Consider the following 19,521-nt stretch of genomic DNA (forward strand, 5'->3'; position numbering starts at 1 on the left):
GGACATTAATCCGCTGACACCCTGGCCCACGGCGTTCGCGCGTCAGTCTTAAAGGGGATATAAAAAATAAATTTTAATTAAATTTTATAAAGTGCCGTCTCGGTACCGATATCGGATGCTGATCTCGGAACGCATCGCGGTATCGGATAATCCGAAACTTGTGTAATAATAATATTTAGAAATATATGATTTTGGAATGAAGAGTTATAAGTGTCAACGGGTACGGTGTTTGACTGCGGATCGCCGAAGGCGCTTGGCAGGCTGCGAGCCCAACCCAGAACGCCTTCTTCGACCCTTCCTCGGAGCTGGCCAATGGAAAACGAAGGGAATCTGCGCGCATCTTCTGGAATGAGATATTCTCTGTGAATCCGTCAGGCTGACAGAGGAAGGTCGCTTCAAACATCGGTAAGCTCTGATAAAGTTGGATAATTGTACCTTGGGAGGCTTTTGCCACGCGCAGATCATGGATGAAAGTTTAGGCTATGTAATTTTTGTGTTTCCCCGTTTTAAGATCTGAATGACGTCCTGTGATTTCCGCTTTTCCCAGTTTGGTAATTGAGATTCGATTGAGAGCCCTTATTCGTATGTGATATGTGATCCGAGCATTTCGACGAGTCGCCGTTTCTATGTTTCATCCAGCAGCTGCTCTGCATAAGCACCGGAATTAACGTCCGAGCAATTATTCTCTGCCATTTTGTTCAATAAATTTAAGGGCTTGATTTCTCTGCCCTTTTCATTTTCTTATTTCGTTGATCGCTACCTTCCCCCCCCGTCTGAACAGAAAATCTCTCACTTCACGCAGCGCGTTTAATCTCTTTCCCCCCCGATCGAATTCTCTTTATAATGAGATCGCCCTGGAAAAATCTCGTCGCAGTCATTCGAAGCTGCTGAATTTAAGGGAAATCAAGCCCTGAAATCCATGTGGCCTATTTTTATTTTCGTCTCCAAATTTCTGCGGATGGAGGACTACTCGACGGAATGGTTCGATGGTGGCAACCACCGACGGGGCAATTTGATCTTGGCCGACATGTATTCGGACTCGTTGTTAATCGAACGGTTCCCAGACTCCCACTTTGTCGATGTTAGTATACTTCCATCGTCCGATTTGGGTTCGGTTTCCTGATTCACTGACGTTTTAGTTCAATTGAAACTTCGATTTGCCCTCGGGGTGAATTGCAGGTCCCGCACGTCAGACAACTCTGTCATTGGGATTGTGGTCTTGCTTGTGTGCTGATGGTACTCAGAACTTTCGGCATAAACGACTGCAGCATTTTCGATCTTGAAGAATTTTGCGGTACGAGAAGGTGAGTTCAATTTCCTTCTTCTCTAGTGATCCTATTTCAACGCCACCGCCATACGTACATTTGGACAATCGGCGCATTTCAGTAGATATCTTTTTCCGTGAACTGTAGTAGATACTTAGCTGATTTCTTTCCTGCGGTCTTCAGTATCCGTGATCCTGGAGTGTAACATTGGCGAATTATTGGGAGTCCATTTTTATTGTTTCTTTATGAATTTTATTTATTTGACTTTAGAGGTTATTGTTGTACATAACATCCTATACTAATTTTCGAATGCATTCATTCCCCTTACTCTGGGCCATTTGTGAGGATATTTTAATGATCGATCTTTCATTGCTGCGAAATGAATTCTGTAGAATGTTTTCTGCAATGGAGTAGTGTTTCTTCATAAAAAAGACCTCTATTTCCGTAGTGTTTATTGCAGATACTGAGGTGCCTTCTTATTGGATTCTTTTTTACTGTGATATTCTTGATTTACAATAACTTTGGTCCCAGCGTCATGCATTTTTATATCAGGGAACGAGAGAACCTAAATCTAGGTTTGTATCAGGGAATGGGGACGAGGAGAAACCCTACAGAGGTGAGTAGGGATTGGCAGGGATGAACGGCCTGGAGATGCAGCAAGGTAGAGTAACGATCACGAAGGACAGGGATTACAGTGACAGGGAGGGGACCAGACCGAGAGTAGAGGGAAGGTAGGGAGACGACAACATCTCTTCAACTTCGTCTTGGCTGCTCCCCTAAAGGGAGTGCAGCCCTATTTAAAGCAAAACACATATGATGCAAAAAGCCAAAATGCCCCTGAAGGGCAGAATGATCTAAATACCCTTTAATGGGGGAAATGGAATCGTCTCAAACACATACACCAGGAGGCCTGACAGAAGAACTGCCCAGGCCCAAACCAGTCACACTACTTTAGGCGCTTATAAGGGAGGACTGGAGGGCCGAGGACATGAGAGACACTAGGCCCAAAAGCCAAAGGGAACACAAGAAGGGAGGCCTTTAAAGGGCAGGGGAGAAAGTGGGAGGAGGGGGGAGGAATTGAGGTGGAAATAGCAGTAAGAAAAAAGAACTCAGATCTTGGGGTGAACTTTTTAGGAGGCTGAAAATGGATCTCTATGTGACAGCTGAGAAAGATGTGTTGGTGATCAGTGACTTTTTCCTCTTGTTGCATCCTTTCAGAGTAATTATTTAGGGTAAATCAGCATCGTTTGTGTTTGAGAATTCTTGATTTCTTAGAGTTCTTAGAGTGCTATCAAAAGGTAACAGAACAGATGTGTTCTGAGGAGAGTAAGCAAGAAAGAATTATGGCCCCGAAAACATAGATCATTAAACAAGAAATTCAAGAATTCTATGGAAGACTAGAAAGGGAATTTCAAGGAATGGAGTTGGATGAAAATTTATGCACAGTACAGGAACTAGAGGAAACATCGGTATTGACACTCTTGAGGATGGACGAAATGCTGAGAAGAATTGAAAAGCACTTGTGCATACCTAACATAATGGAAGAATCCAAAAGGAAGAAAAGAGATGACAATGATAGAAGAGGGACCAATCAATGGTCAAAAGAATTGGTGAAAGTGTCAGACGGCTGGGGTAAGGTTCTCTACTTTAGTGGGGTGTTATGTGTAAAATTTAGGTTTCAATCTTCCTATTCAAGGCAGATAGAGTGAAGTAAAAATGGAGCCTTGCCACTGTGTTATCTTGCCACGGTGGGTTCCTCCCGTCACCTTGTCTCTATCACTTCTCCAGTATCAAATTCTAACAAAGTATGACAAGGGTGCAACATCGTAGACAGTGGACCTTTTCCATTGGGAAAGAAGGATGGAGATGATGATGTTTTCTGGAGACACGTCATATTTGAGGTAAAGTCATTTTGTAGCACGCCTATTCTTTGAAATATTAACATGGTGTATTCAAGCAAAGAACAATACCTGAGAAACATCATAAAAAACTACAGGGGAATGAGATACAATGGAATCTCCCTGTTGGGATTTACTAGTCCGCAAATACTCTTATGCCTTCAAGCTCAATCAAGGGCGCATTCAAACCTCGATTCCAGTGTTGATTTCACTCTGTTGTCCCCCCCTAGTCAAACTTTTACTTATAGCGGTTGAGTAAATTAAACTTTGAACGGATCAAACTACTCATCTTATCAGTAGAGTTAACTACAGAGCTAATTAAAAATCGTATGTCGATACCTTGGGCCTAGACATGGTCGTTCTGTTTGCACAAATTCGCACATTCGCACAAAAGTAGAACAAAATTCGCTCGAAGCGAACAAAAGAACCACACACGGGTCTGTGAGATGTTCTGTTCGAATTTGTTTTTGTTCTGTTCGGAATCCGAACAGAACGAACAATTCGCACAAGAAGAACAGAATGACCTTGTCTACTTGGGCCTTATCAGATCATAGATGTCTTGGTTGCTGCTTTAGAATCTTTTTATTTTCTGACTCCTTTTCCTTTGTTCTGCTGCAAGTCAATAATGCACGAAACTGAACATGTTACTTTTCAATGTTTTTACAGCATCTGGACTGTCGACTTGGCATATTTATTAAAAAAGTTCTCTATTGACTTTTCTTTCTTCACTATAACGCTAGGAGCAAATCCTGATTTTTCCTCAGAGGTATTTTACAAGGTGGGTAAATTGGATACTCCAATCAACCGAGCAATCATTCATTTTTTGAGTAAATATTTTGATAAACGTTCTTTAATAAAGGTTCTGATGCTGATAATTCATTTTAGTCTCATAATTAAATGCAAACTATTAAACGTTTACAATTTCAACCTCCTTAATATACTGTCACACCATGTAGCATAGTGCTCTTCAGAAGAATGCTGTGCACATCGTTACCATTAACTTTCAAATGTATGGGCTGACAATCTTAGTTTAGTGGATGACAGTCATTTCTGTTAAACAGAAAATGCTTCCAACATCCAATTGTGTTATATTTCTCATTTTTCTATATTATAGTTGAACTTCAATGTGTACCGAGAAATTTTCATTCCAGGACATGAAGAAAGTTTAGCAGTTAAATTTATCATCTGAGTCTTCATCCCAGGAAAGTGCTTCTTTCTTGAATAGACCTTTTGCTTTCGTATAATCATTATTAATCTGGTTTTTTCTGACTAACGAGGGCATGCATATAATCATTCAAACTTTGACTCAAAATAGTATGGTATACAAACTAACAAAGATGAATTGCCTAAAAAACTGTAAATATAATTTTCACCTGAACGATTGAATTGTTTGTAGCACACCCTCACGATCCATAATTTCTCATGTCATTTATCTTTTTTTTTACGGCATCTCTCTGAAAATGGTCTTAGATACATGTAAAAGTCATAGGAACTCAACCTTAAGGTTTAAATAATGCATGGATCCCTTTTCCTGATCCAGAAACTCATGAAGAACTGGAATTAAGCATCTATGCAGGTGGTTTTCTCTTTCTATTGTCACTATTTGTGTTGTGCAATATCCTTCTTTTCTACCTGTTTTATGAACTGTAGAATGGGCTGTTATAAGGTTGAATCATGACTCTGATAAGCAACTTTTACTCAAATTTCTTGATTTTGTCATTTTTGATCTTGGAACTGTGGTATGGTGTTGCACACATGTTAATTTTCTGATTAACTAGTCGATCTATCTGTAGCCCAGGACAAGGGAAAAAAGCAAGGAGAAATAGGATAATACTCTTCCACAAAATCAAAACAATTGTTGAATGTCCTGATCCTATCACTATATATGAAATATGTTCATGGTTCCTATTCATAGATGAGGCCATCACAGTGCAAGGAGACATTCTGGACTGTTCAAAGTGGGGTCTAACCGGATCCACCTTGATAGATGAGCTCTTAAGGGCCCTGCAGAGGCGAGGGTATAAAAGATGAGAGCCACGTATGACCATCCCTTTTCACTTCGACCTCTTCTCCTCCCATACCCGGTTCTCCCCTTCTCACTCGGGCTGAGTTTTAGGCAAGAAGTCTGATACGATCTGTATCAAATTGGTAAGAAAAGATCAAGAAAGGCAACTTACAGATGTAATGTTGCAATTCCACAGTCAGATCCTTCTTCAGAATTCCCCGTTGACGCCGATCCTCCAGTAGCTACCTCCCGTAGTTGGTATGAACGCCCTCAGAAGACCCTTGCCACATACTGCTGGTCTCTCCAAGATCTCCCCACACCCTCCAAGAAGTCTAACTGACCACTGGTGCCTTTCATGGAGGTCTCACCTATTATTTATAACCATCCTTTATTCCCTTACCACCCCCAGTCAAGACTGGGAGTTAGTGGACACGTCAGCATCACATGGGCCACGAGGTCCCCTGGTGACTGTTGACCGGTCAACATTCTTTTTTTGGCTCCCCCTTCTTTTCCTCCTCTCATATATTCTAATGGGAACCGTGTCAAAGTCACCTGGATAACAACGGTCCTGCCCTCCTCTTTCCCTTTTCTTCCCTCCCTCGTTGTCTTCTAAAACTCTGCCGGAACTGTGTAAAGACTTGGTGCATGAGAAATCGTACTCAAATGAATCTGCAAAAATCCAATCCTGTTGCAAAGGGAGGCAGAACAAAGATGTGATGAGACTTGGGAATTGGAGGCCTACCGGTCTCTTTGCATAGTATAGGAGATATCAGAAGGCGGTGATATAAAATTACCTCTAGGAAAGACAAAAGAGTATGAGGTAGAAAAACACAATTCTTTTTTTTAAAAATCAAAGTTGTGATTGAGGGGTCCGTTGAGGTAGAATAGGTATCATTATTGTTAAACTTCATACCAAGTACCTTTCTTCTTCTCTGGACTCCACAACGCTGTAGGACTGGGAACGGGAAAACAGCATTCAAGAAGCTGACATCATCATCTTTTTTACTGGAGTTCCTTGGCTTATATACTTGCCAAGTTGTACATTCAAGTGGGCTAAGAATAGACGGCCCAATACAAGAAGAGTCCAGAAATAGAAATGAATAAAAAGAAGGAAACAGAACAGCTAATATTTCGGCTGACACTCCCCCTCATGCTGGTAGGTAGATATTCTTCATTCCCGGCTTGGTATAAAGCCGATGAAATAAACTGCCTGGAATGCCTTTGGTGAGTATATCTGCAACCTGTTGATCTGAAGGTATATACTTCATAGCAATCACCTTACAATCAATCTTCTCTCGGATAAAATGTCTATCAATTTCAATATGATTAGTTCTATCGTGTTGAACTGGGTTATGAGCTATATCAATAGCAGATCTGCTGTGACAATAAAGTACTGTAGAACAATCTCGAGTTATATTTAGATCAATGAGAATATTTCGGATCCAAAGAATTTCACAAATTCCCTTTGCAACTGCTCTGAATTCTGCTTATGCACTTGACCTTGACACTACCTTTTGCTTGGTGCTTTGCCAAGTAAGCAGACTACCACCAAGAAACATACATTATCCCTCTGTTGATCTACGATCCAACTCAGATCCACCATAGTCTGCATCAGTGTATGCTTTCAATATTAATACCAGCCCATGTCCAGCTGTTCCCTTCAGGTATGCTAGTACTTTAAATGCCGCCTGCAAATGAGGTTCCCGAGGACTATGTATGAGCTGAGTGAGAAGTCCCACTGTAAATGCAATATCTGGTCGAGAATGATTAAGATATATGAGTTTACCAATCAACCTCTGATACTCCCTCCAGTCGGTGGCGAGATCTACACCTCCTCCTGGCCCTTCCCGAACTGGTAGTTCAGTTCCTTCAAGAAATGAAAAACATGCCTGACCCTCTTGGAGTGGGTCTCTATTTATAGGCTGAGGGGAGTCTCTTCCCCTCCTTGTTTACTGGTCTCGGTCAACGGTCTGTTGACCAGATCTTGATTTCCTCCTCCTTTGGTATTTGCGAAAGTGGAACTTATCAGAGTGATACCATTTATACCCTTTTTGAGTTGATGTATATCCAACAAATACGCATTTAAGAGCCTTTGGACTGAGTTAGTCAATCGGATGATATATATGGGCAAAAACTGTGCAGCCAAATAGTCTAGGTTCCAATCCAGTTTTCAATCTTACAAGGGGAAAAAATTTGGTCATAAGATCGATAGGACTCTTGTATCCAAGTACTTTGGATGGTAAACGGTTGACCAAATGAACAGCAGTCAATAGGGCCTCTCTTCAGAGATATTTAGATACTCCCTGATGAATAAGTAAAACTCTGGTTGTCTCTACAACATGACCAATTTTCCTTTCAGCTATACCATTCTGTTACGGCGTATACACACATGAGGACTCCTGAACAATACCATGCGTTTGAAAATAGGATCTCAGTGTTGCATTAAAGTAATCTCGCGCATTATCTGATCTAATCCTCTTCACTTGCACACCAAACTGAGTCTATACCATGATGAAAAAATGTTTGATAATGTCCGTTATTTCTAGCTTACTCTTACGAAGATATGTCCATGTCAATTGGGTAAAGTCATCATCAATTGTAATGAACCATCAAGCACCATTTAATGATGATATAGAACACGGTTCCCACACATCAGTATGTATAATAGCAAATGGATTAGCACTTCGCTCACCATTTCCCTTAAACGATGACCTCATGTTTAAGTTTAGCACACTGGCGTGAATCATATTTAAGTTTGGAAAGATCTACATTATGAGAAAAAATAGGGAACATTCGTCCCAAGAGTTCAAATGATGGATGACCCAAACGCGAATGAAACAATTTAATTTTCTCTATTTTTGGGAGATTATTTTCCTCCGACAGACTTCTTCCATTTGCCATCAGCACAGCAGCTGTTCCATCATGTACAGTCAGTAGGCCGTGTTTCTCCTCAATTGGTCCAACCGTTCGGCTCAGCTTTTTATCAAATAAAAAACAACCAGAAGAATCCAGCATTAGAGTAAGCAATGTGTCTTTAACCAAGTTCTGAGGAGAAATCAATTGTACTTTAAGTTTAGGAACATGCAGAACTGTCAACGGGAGGACCTTTTGTTTAAATTCTCTTGTATTGTCTATCTATGTAATGGGCCCCACCGTGGGCCCATAAGCCCAATGTATGTTGTCTTCCCGTGGACCCATGTTATAAAGGGTACACAGGAAAAAACCCTAAGTGAAAGTGAATCTCGTTTTTCATTCTCCTCTCTTTTCTCTCTTCCTCGACCTAGGGTTTGGTCAAAGGAAGTTCCACATGGTATCAGAGCTAAGGTCGTGAGATCGAGCAGGCAGCGTCTGGGCTCGAGCTCGGGTCGTGAGGTCGTGGGATCGAGGAGAACGAGGACCTGGGGTCGTGGTGCTTCTGTGGCCGCTCGGTGTGAGAGAAGCGTCTTGGTGTGGCCTCTTCACATGCCGAAGTGCACAGTAGGCGTGGAGCGTTCCTCTGGTGTGGTGTGAGCATTCTTTTGGAGCAGTGAACATCAGGCGTGGTGTGGTGTGGTTCCAGTGAGTGTGAACGGGAATCTTCTCGTTCAGAAGTGCTGTGCATTGCTGTGAAGTGTTGGCTAGGCAGTTGTGGACTGCATTGCTGTGGAGTCCTCCTTGGCTTGCTTGTGAAGTGCGGTGGTGACCTATTGGTCAGTTGAAGATGACTAGTGAAGCGGTGTCTACAGCAGCAAGTGGAGCTCATGGCGATTTGAGGGATTCTCACAGTCTTTTGCCCTCTGTAATTCCTCCTGTGGCAGAGTCGCTGAGATATAATGGGAGGAATTTTGCACAGTAGGGCCAGTTGGTGGAGCTCACCCTGATTGGGCGAGAGTTGAATGATCATCTAAGTGCAGAAATGGATCCATCAAATCCTTCGTATAAGTCCTGGAAGCGAGATGATGCTATCGTCCATGTGTTCCTGCTCAGCAGTATGACCAAAGATCAACTCCCCAGGATGGCATTCTTGAAGACCGCCAAGCAAATTTGGGAGTATGTTGAGAAGAATGCTCTTAAGAAGAGTAATCTTTGGAGGACGTATGAACTTGTGATTAGAGCTTGGAATCTGCGGCAGGGAGATAGAAGTGTAACTGACTATGTTAATGAGCTGCAGACCATTTGGTTGGAGTTGGATCACTATCGTCCAATTCGTAATCCAGACGAATGGGAATATACTCTTCGAGATAGAATGTTCAAGTTTCTGATGGGTCTCAACCCTGAGTATGAGTCGGTACGAAGCCAAATTCTGAATCGAGAAAGGATTCCTGATCTGGAACAGGCTATCTACCGTATATTGGAAGAAGAAGGTCGTGTGCAAGTTGCTAGCAGTACCCTTAAGGAGGAGGCAAGTTTGGGAATGATAGCCAAGGCGAAGAACCAGAGGACTGGAGAAGCAGATCTCGAAGTGCAGATAAGGTTACTGGGCAAGAAGCACATGAGACATATCAAAATCGTAAAAGTCAAGGAAGTAGAGACCATAAAAGCTCCATTGTGTGTCATTATTGTAAGCGGCGAGGCCACACCAAGAACAAGTGCTGGGATTTGCATGGGCGACCTCCCAGAGCTCAAGCTCACTCTGCACGTGCTGGAGTAAGTGATCCAGAAGAAGCTGAACCTGTTGAACAAGGGAATGTAAAATGCATGGGGAAGTCCAACACGGAGGAGGTTATTCATCTCAGAGAGGAGCTGGAGAAGCTGAAGGCCCTAGTCAGCTCCTCGGCCATGACCAGTACTCTCACCAGACCAGGTAATTCATTTTCTCCAGAAAATTTAATTTACAGAGATTGGATCCTTGATTCTGGAGCAACGGACCATATGACTCCGTACAAGGCCAAATTCTGCACATACTCCCCTTGTGACAGAGGAAAGAAGGTATTCACTGCAGGAGGAGCAGCGTTACCCGTCATCGGTGTTGGTAATGTGAAAGTTGAAAGTGTGGGAATTATTCGAGATGTGCTTCATGTGCCTGATTTAAGGGCTCAATTAATTTCACCCCAGCGTTTAGCTCACGATACTGGATGCACACTATTTTTTTGATAATACTGGGTGTTTTGTTTATGATGAGGCAAGGAACCGGAGGATTTCACCCTTTGAAGAATGAAATGGACTCATCTACGTCAAGGACGGGTGGAAGGCAGCGATGACGGTGGATGCTCAGATACTTGTAGAGAAGCGGAGCAAACAACTTGAAGAATTTAAATTGTTGCACTTTTGATTGGGACATCCAACTTTTGTATTGATGGAAAAAATGTTTCCTTACTTTGCTAAAGACCTTGAAATATCTACAATTGTGTGTGACTCTTGTCAATGTGCTAAGCACAAGCGATCATCTTATAACAGAACCAGTGAAAGAAGTGGAGTGGCTTTCTCTCTTATTCATTGTGATGTGTGGGGGCCATCACCTGTTGTATCTTTGACAGGAGCAAGATGGTTTCTTATCCTGGTCGATGACTGTACCAGGTTGACTTGGGTGCATCTCCTTAAACAGAAGTCAGATGTGACTAAAGTTGTTAAAGACTTCTGCATGCGCATTCAAACTCAGTTCGGTGTGTGTGCAGAAATTCAGGACAGATAATGCGACAGATTTCTTCAACACTACTTTGTCGTCTTTCTTTTCAGAACATGGAATTGTACATGAGTCATCGTGTGTATATACACCACAGCAAAATGGAGTTGCAGAGAGAAAGATTGGCCATGTGGTGAGTACAGCTCGCACACTCCTCCATCAAAATATGCCCAAACACTACTGGGGTGAAGCTATACTGACTGCAGTACACTTAATTAATCGGCTACCATCGAGGATACTGAACTATGATAGTCCGGTGGAGATTCTTTCTAAACATGTCCCACATGTTGATTTAAAGACAAAACTAAAGCCCAGAGTATTTGGCTGCACAGCCTTCGTTCATGTACACAATCCGGTGGATAAGCTCAGTCCACGGGCAGTTAGGTGTGTATTTGTTGGATACTCTCAAGAAAAGAAGGGGTATAAATGCTACAATCCTAAGTCAAGGAGGTTTTATATATCAGCAGATGTTACATTTGATGAGAAGCATGCATTTTTTCTTGGTGAAACACCAGAAAATATTCAAGCTGTGTTTCCTGCAGATGTGCCTGCTACAATCGCCAGCACTGAGTCCCAGCATTATGAAGTACTGGAGCCTAGATGTCCATCAAATGATACGAATTTGAATGACGCTGGTGATGACAATAGAGCATCTGGGGAAGAGACAAGGCCAAGTGAAGATGAAGAAGCTTACCAAGGTGAACAAGGAGTAATCTCACAGAACGAAGAAGCAACTCATGATGATGAGCACCGTATAACCGAAGAATTGATTTCACCAATCCAAGATGATGAGTTTGGGTGGCGTATTGCACTCAGGAAAGGGAAGCGGTCATGTACTCAGGGGGTGAAATATCCCATGTCCAACTTTGTGACATATGACCATACCTCTACTGAGTATCAAACTTTCCTAACTAAGATTGTCTCTATCACTATTCCAAAGAATGTTAGAGAAGCCCTAGCAGATGACAGATGGGTGGAAGCAATGAACATTGAAATGGAAGCTCTTACAAAGAATTGTACGTGGGACATTGTTGATCTACCAAAAGGTAAAAAACCAGTTGGATGCCGATGGGTGTACACTGTGAAGTTTAAAGCTGATGGATCTGTTGAAAGATATAAAGCAAGGTTAGTGGCCAAGGGGTATACACAATGCTATGGAATTGATTATGAAGAAACATTTGCACCGGTGGCCAAGTTGACCACGGTACGTATACTGATTGCAGTGTCGGCAAGTCTGGGATGGAAATTACATCAGTATGATGTTAAAAATGCATTTCTACATGTTGAGTTGGAGGAGGAAATTTACATGCAGCTACCTCCTGGATACTATTCTAATGTATCTTGTGACAAAGTCTGCAGGTTGAAGAAAACATTGTATGGTCTTAAGCAGTCTCCACGGGCGTGGTTTGGCAAATTTTCACAAAGCATGAAGCACATGGGCTATTTGCAAAGTCACGGTGACCACACTCTATTTGTGAAGCAATCATCTTCTGGGCAGGTAGCAATTTTATTGGTGTATGTGGACGATATCATTATTACAGGTGATGATGTTGAAGAAATTAAGTCACTGGGTATACCTTTGGCTGAGGTGTTTGAAATTAAGGCTTTAGGGCAGCTAAGGTATTTCCTGGGCATTGAAGTGGCTTACTGTTAGAACACCGTAGTCGACGTAGGATTCCCTCTCAATGATTTGATAGAATCTCGAAAGAAACAGATCAAGATCCCGGAGGAAGAGCAATAATGCACTAGAATCCAATCGATAGAGATGTCGTTGAAGATTGAGAGTTCGGTACAGGATAGCTCGAGGTAGAAAAGACCAATCCGCGGTCGTCAGGATCGGGCGCCGCTTCTGCTCCCGGAGGATCTCCAAGAAGAGCTAGCTGTAACTGAATACTTCCCGTGCCCCTTCTTTCCCGCATCCGCCTTATTTATAGAGTCTTGAACGGCTCCCGCCTTGTATTTTTCAAACGTTCTCACGCGTGGATCCTTCCGCACGTGGGGACACTTCAGCTCTCCTCTTCTTCGACTGGTAAGTCTTGAGGGGAATCTTATCACTTACTCGAAGGAGGGAATATTTATCTCACAACGCAAGTATATTATGGATCTTCTACATGAAACAGGAATGAGCAATTGTAAGCCGGCTGCAACACCTCTTGAACCTAATATTAAATTGGGTTTGTGTGAAGAGTCTGCCCCAGTCAGTAAAGAGAGATATCAGCGCTTGATTGGAAGACTTATATATCTCAACCATACCAGGCCAGATGTTGCTTTTGCAGTCGGTCTCCTCAGTCAGTTTATGCATAGTCCTCGTGAGCCTCACATGCAAGCTGCTTACAGGGTGCTGTCATATTTGAAAGGCACAGCAGGCCATGGCTTATTGTACACAAGGGGTAGTGACCTTAATTTGTCTATTTATACAGACTCAGACTATGGCAGATCACTTTCTGATCGTCGGTCAACAACAGCGTATTGTACATTCCTTGGAGGAAATCTAGTCACATGGAAGAGTAAGAAACAACATGTGATTGCACTATCCAGTGCAGAAGCCGAATTCAGGGCCCTTGCTAAAGGTATCTGTGAAGGTATATGGCTCCAGATTATCCTTGAGGACCTTCGGGTACGAAAACGCCCAGCAGATCCTCCAATTCTACTCTACTGTGACAGTCAATCAGCGATTAATATTGCTCACAATCCAGTTCAACATGATAGAACGAAGCATGTCGAGATTAATCGTCACTTTATCAGAGAGAAGATTGACCAGAAGCTAATCAAGCTGGAGTATGTGCCAACAGCCGATCAAGTGGCGGACCTCCTCACAAAAAGTGTCCCAGGAAGAATTTTTCAAAAGCTCCTATCCAAGCTGGGTGTTAGAAGTATCTATCTACCAGCTTGAGGGGGGGTGTCAACGGGAGGACCTTTTGTTTAAATTCTCTTGTATTGTCTATCTATGTAATGGGCCCCACTGTGGGCCCATAAGCCCAATGTATGTTGTCTTCCCGTGGACCCATGTTATAAAGGGTACACAGGAAAAAACCCTAAGTGAAAGTGAATCTCGTTTTTCATTCTCCTCTCTTTTCTCTCTTCCTCGACCTAGGGTTTGGTCAAAGCAATGTGTCTTTAACCAAGTTCTGAGGAGAAATTAATTGTACTTTAAGTTTAGGAACATGCAGAACATTTTTTAACAATCCCAGATTCTTTAATCTAACGGTTCCAATACCAGATACTGGAAGCATTTCTCCCCCTGCAGTCAGTACTCGCCGACTACTGGAACAGACAGAATATTCAATAAAATTTGAATGATATGATGTCATGTGATCTGTCGCACCAGAATCAATAACACAGTTGGAAGAACTATATGTATTATGAATGCCAAGGAAGTTGAAATGTTTATCAGTGTGATGCTCTCCTTTGCAGACCATGGATGTGTTTATTGGTTAAATCATATTCTTCATTTTTTCTAATTCCTCCTTGATAGAGTGGAAATCATTGAGTGTGGGATCGACTGCATTATCTCCACTTTTAGGCTCTTGGATATTTACAACATTAGCCTGGGATTGTCTCGGTGGTCGACCATGTAGGTCCCAACAGTTTTCTTTTCTGTGACCCTTTCGTTTGCAGTATGAGCAGACATTTGGTTCTCTAGCCTGCCATGTAGGTTTTCCTCTTTGATTTCTGTGATTTTTGCCTGAGTGAGGCTTTGAGTGCTTTGTCATTAAAAATCCAATGCCCATCTCACCATCTGGTCCATTTGACGGGTGTTGTATACGACTTTCCTCATCAAGTACAAGTTGTATAGCTTGCTCTAAGTTTGGTGCTATCCCCCTGTTGAGGATTTGACGTCTCAATGCATCATACTCAGGATTAAGACCCATAGGAAACTTATAAATCCGGCCCTTTATAGTATATAGTCGACAGAGACAATCTGTCTCAGCAGTTGGTCTGTGATAGATTCTATGCCAAGAAATACAAAAGAAAGAACAGACATAGGGCGAGTCTTCACCTTTCTGGTTAGAGTCGTTGACCGTGGGTTGGACCAAATAAAGCGGGAAGAGATGGACTTCCCCTATAATAAGGTGACTAGCCAAGTATGGAAGGTTATTGTTCATTTCTTGGAGATCAAGACGGCAGTTGCTGCCAAGTTGGCCGACGCAGCAGGAAGGGATGGACTTCCCCTATAAATATGGTGACTAGCCAGGTATGGAAGGTTATCGTTCATTTCTTGGAGATCAAGGCGGCAGTTACTGCCAAGTTGGCCGAAGCAGCAGGAGGAGCCTTCGACTGCTGATTGGAGGGAGGAGTTCGAGTAATCGAGCCGCCCGCGGAGCTGGAGGATCGAGTTGAAGATTGAGATAGGCAGAAGCGTCGCCAGAAGGATCCTGCGAGAGCACAAGGAGCATCTCCACGGAGAGGGGGCCATCCAGATCTGAGCCGATCCTTATCCTTCTACTGTATCAAAAATTCATATGAATTGTACGAACATCATTTTGGGAAAAATCGATGGAAATTGAACATTGATACTCTTCTAGGTATCAGTCTGTAATGATCTATCTCATCCCATAGACTCTGAAGTTCACATATATAAGCTTGGACTGTTTTATCACCTTGCTGAAGAAGTGTGGCTTTGTTAACTAATTCATAAATCCGCCAATCATTGTTTGTCTTCAAGCAGCTCTTATGAATTTTGTCCCAGATGTGTTTTCCAGTATCAATCAGAAGATATTTTGGAATTAAATCTCCTCTCAGACTACTCAATAACCAGGTCTTGACTATAGCATCTTCAGCTTTCCACATTGTATAATGTGGATTGGATGGCTTCACTTCTTTGACCAGATGATGACCCAATCGGAAGGTCATTATTCTCCATTTCGTCAACAAAATCACCAACTACTCAAGCTCTTGCAACTTCTTGGATCCAACACCACATAGTCATCGGATCTAATGTTCTTACAAATTTATTTTTAAGAGGACAACACATGAAGCACTCTGACCTGGATCAATGCCGGCAGAAAATAGAATTCTGGGACAAAAATATTCTGGAGATTGGCACGGACGGTAAGATCAGGTCCCTTCTGCCAAAATAACTGTCAAGAAAAATGAATTTCACAATTCACAGATCAAGTAATCTTCGGATATCCACGGAAGCTCGCAGTTGATGTGGAGAGTAGGATAGGATTACGTCTATGGATCCCGACGGCACCTGATCAAGGACGTAGTTGAAGATTCCCAATGGGAGGCCGGTTATCCCAACAAATCACACCTTGTCTGCTTCCTTCAGCTTCTGGATTGCCGGGACTGTCTTATTCACAATCTGAACTCAATGCGAGAGATCCAAACTCGATCCCAACTTGATGTCGTGGCATTGGAGCAAGTCCGCATAATTGAGACCAAGGTGAGAGAGTCTCTCCTCGAAACTCCTGGAGAGGTGGGACCAATGATCCAATCGAGGATCTCACGTGGCGCAGAAAATCTGGAGATCCGGAGATCACACAATCTGAAGGAACACAATGACGGAACTTTCGATCTGGACGAGGACGATCAGATCTGGATGACAATGATCTCAGAACAACACAAAGAAATGCTTTACGATGATCCTTGTGCACTGCGGACGACAACGATCGATCTGGAAGGAGACAACGACGATTGCTCTGATACCATGTTAAACTTCATACCAAGTACCTTTGTTCTTCTCTGGACTCCACAACTTCTCCACAATGCTGTAGGAAGGGAAGCGGGAAAACAGCATTCAAGAAACTGACATCATCATCTTTTTTACTGGAGTTCCTTGGCTTATATAGTTGCCAAGTTCTACATTCAAGTGGGCTAAGAATAGACGGCCCAATACAAGAAGAGTCCAGAAATAGAAATGAATAAAAAGAAGGAAACAGAACAGCTAATATTTCGGCTGACAATTATTACTTGGTGACAACTGGTGTGAATATAGCGCTTGATAGCATTTGCACTTTCATGAAAAGTTACGTTTGTTTTAATGTTACTTCTGTATTTTGAAGGATGCACTAACTTATGTGCATAATTTCAGGAGCAATTACTTCAAGATCAAGGAAGGGTCGATACACTTTTCAAGAAGGCATTGGAAGCTGGAATCCATATTGAGGTGTGCACATACTTCTGAATGATACATATATTACACTTCTCTTGGAAACGTAAGGTTTCATAACTACCCTGGAGTGCCTGATAGATAACTGGCATCTCAACACAATATCCATGTCCGTATCGCTGGGATTTTTATGATTTGTATGTCAAATTGCAGTGTTTTGACCATCTTTTGACATCATAATTTCAAGATTAAATTTAAGTCACGTCAATAACTTGGACATATTTTGTTATCATTATCCAGTCGTACTTGTGTCTGAACTAGCAATTAATTGTTGTACAACAGCAAAAAATATTAATGGTCTGCAAGAATGTTCTTTTTATATTTGTGCGTAAAGTTCTATCTATAAAGTCTGCTGCACAGTCAGAGAGCAAATGTTCAAATTTTAATCACACCTATTAAGTTGGCTTTGTCATTTGATTGACATGAGACCAAGTTAGTATGAAATTTATTAATGGACAGCAAATTATTTGAAATGCATTCTGGGGAATTGATATATTTTTATTCCTAACTATTCTCTCTGCTGTACAGCACAGATCACTTAGTGGCAATGAGATCTCTCTCCTAATTTTATCAGGTCAATATATCGCTATTGCATTGGTAGACAAGTACAAGTTAAGGTCTGTAAAGCTAGTCAGTTTTACTCATCTTTAACATGTTTTCAGTATTGGTAGCTGTGTTCTAGAAATATTTGGCGTCTACTTGATATTCTTTCATGCTAATTTTGCCATTGGGGGATCTGACCCAAAATGGCTTTCATGAAAATTTTGATAATCATATCATTGATCTAATTACAATGAAACTTCTGATACAGCTACGCTCATTCAAAAGATACCTGTCTGTCTGGAGTCAACGACAGGCTCCCAAACTACATTGGTGAGGGAAAACATAGTTTCAGAACTTAAAGATGATGATTCTCTTCTTCACACATGGTTTTGATTTCTCCATTAAAAATAAAAAAAACCGTTCAAATTCTTCTGCCCCATCTCTGTCCGTGCCTCTGCTGATGCTGAGTTGCATCAGTTTTTATCTTCTATGGCGGGCGACTATCACATTATGATCAATGTTTCATGCATGACTTTTTTCGTTGTTTGGTTGCTCAGCTTTTATGTGTTTCTTGTCTATTATAGGCCATTTTATTGTGATTTGTGGATACGACAAAGAAAATGATGAATTTGACATCAGAGACTCAGCTAGCTGCAGGTATCTTTTCCAATTTTCCTCTCTAGCTTTGTGAAATATTTGAGCTTGCCTGCCCTCCATTCTTTCTCGCATGGCCTACTGGTCAGGTTTACAGCTCATTAGCATCACCAACTGTGCATATTACGTGACAATTCTACAGAAAACACAAGAGAATCTCGTTGTTATGCTTGGACGATGCCCGAAAGTCATTTGGCACAGATGAGGACATTCTTTTGGTAAGATTCTCACTCATTGAACTTTCTCTGTTACCTTCAAGGCTCCCTTTGGTAACTTTATTCAAAACCCAGATATCTTTGACTGGAGAAGAAGGCCAGTAAGTCAACATACCCAGATAGGCAAAAACAGGAGTTTCTGGGAAACCCGTGTACACTTATCAAATCCTAAGGCAGAGCATAATAATATCATCATTTGAAGACGTCTTGGTAACCAGCAGAGCCAGATTAAGCCCCTCTTCACCCACTCCCATCATGCTAGCGTCCCAGTTAATGTGGTCCTATTAAAAAAGTTGGGAGTCATGATGTTTAAAGTGCAAAGTGAGGGGAGCCCATCAGCCATTTCATTTGTGTGCTGAATTCTTCCCCTAGTTTCACTCTACCAATTGTATCTCTTTCATTTGTATAGTTCAAAAAAAAAAAAATCTCTTTCATTTGTTTAATTGATGGATACTCCAATCTGATCATTATGACTGAATCCTCTCTAGAACGGCGAGTGACGCAGGGAAATCCTTCGTAGAACTGCAATTTTGTTCATAATCATTAGGCAGAACTCCAATGCAAGAATTATTGTAAGAAAATCATAACTCAGATAGAGGAGGAAATTAAAAAAGAATCAGAGGAAAGAAGAAATGACAAGACAGGAGGGGAAGGAGATGCAAAAAGAGAAGAGAGCAACCAATTCTAATTCATTTGTCTCCCTTTAGGAGTGCAACGTTGAGGTCTTAAGTACTTATAATGTAACAGAGTCAACAAAGAAAAAAGGCAAGAGCGAGAAAGATAAGGAGATATTTTTATCAGGTTCTTTGGAAGGCTTACCAGAGGTGCTCGCTCTAGGGGAGAAGTCTTTGGTACAGGTTTGAGTTGGAAAATATGTTGCTGCTTCATCCTTGATGTTGGTATGGAAAAGATGTCTTCCTTGGCGAGCTATCTATCTCAACTAACAGCATGTTTTTCACACTTATTAAAGAAAACACAATATTCCTTCGTCTTGGGAATGAAATAATTGTGTGAAAAACATGCTGTTAACTTTCATAAAACTATTCACAATAAAAAACTAATCAAATTTGGAACTGGCTTAAGGAAGCCCAAAAGTAAATATTGAACCCATCAAGATATCATTTATGGTGAAAATTATTTAATGAAATATACATAGTTGAAGTTATATTTAAATTACCATGCTAAAATATTGGTTATCTTTGTTTTGAAAATCTTAGTACAAAT

The 19,521-nt window shown here is 41.6% G+C and overlaps 1 protein-coding gene across 4 annotated transcripts; it reads left to right on the plus strand.

Annotated features, from left to right (window-relative positions):
• The first annotated feature begins 227 nt into the window (after positions 1-227).
• LOC144714120 (guanylyl cyclase 1) lies at positions 228-18,740 on the plus strand. 4 transcript variants are annotated; one of them, XM_078588804.1, is made up of 10 exons: positions 228-405; positions 782-1,081; positions 1,180-1,304; positions 3,830-3,941; positions 16,808-16,882; positions 17,414-17,502; positions 17,697-17,758; positions 18,013-18,085; positions 18,225-18,300; positions 18,373-18,740. In XM_078588804.1, exons 2-10 carry the CDS (start codon positions 920-922, stop codon positions 18,400-18,402), a joined length of 804 nt encoding a protein of 267 aa, XP_078444930.1. In that variant the 5' UTR covers positions 228-405; positions 782-919; the 3' UTR covers positions 18,403-18,740. The 4 variants fall into 4 exon arrangements, with proteins under 4 accessions (XP_078444930.1, XP_078444928.1, XP_078444929.1 ...); XM_078588802.1 differs by having other exon boundaries at positions 803-1,081; XM_078588803.1 differs by having other exon boundaries at positions 875-1,081.
• Positions 18,741-19,521: the final 781 nt, after the last annotated feature.

This window comes from Wolffia australiana, chromosome 17 (assembly GCF_029677425.1).
Source record: "Wolffia australiana isolate 7733 chromosome 17, ASM2967742v1".
Classification (NCBI taxonomy): Eukaryota; Viridiplantae; Streptophyta; class Magnoliopsida; order Alismatales; family Araceae; genus Wolffia; species Wolffia australiana.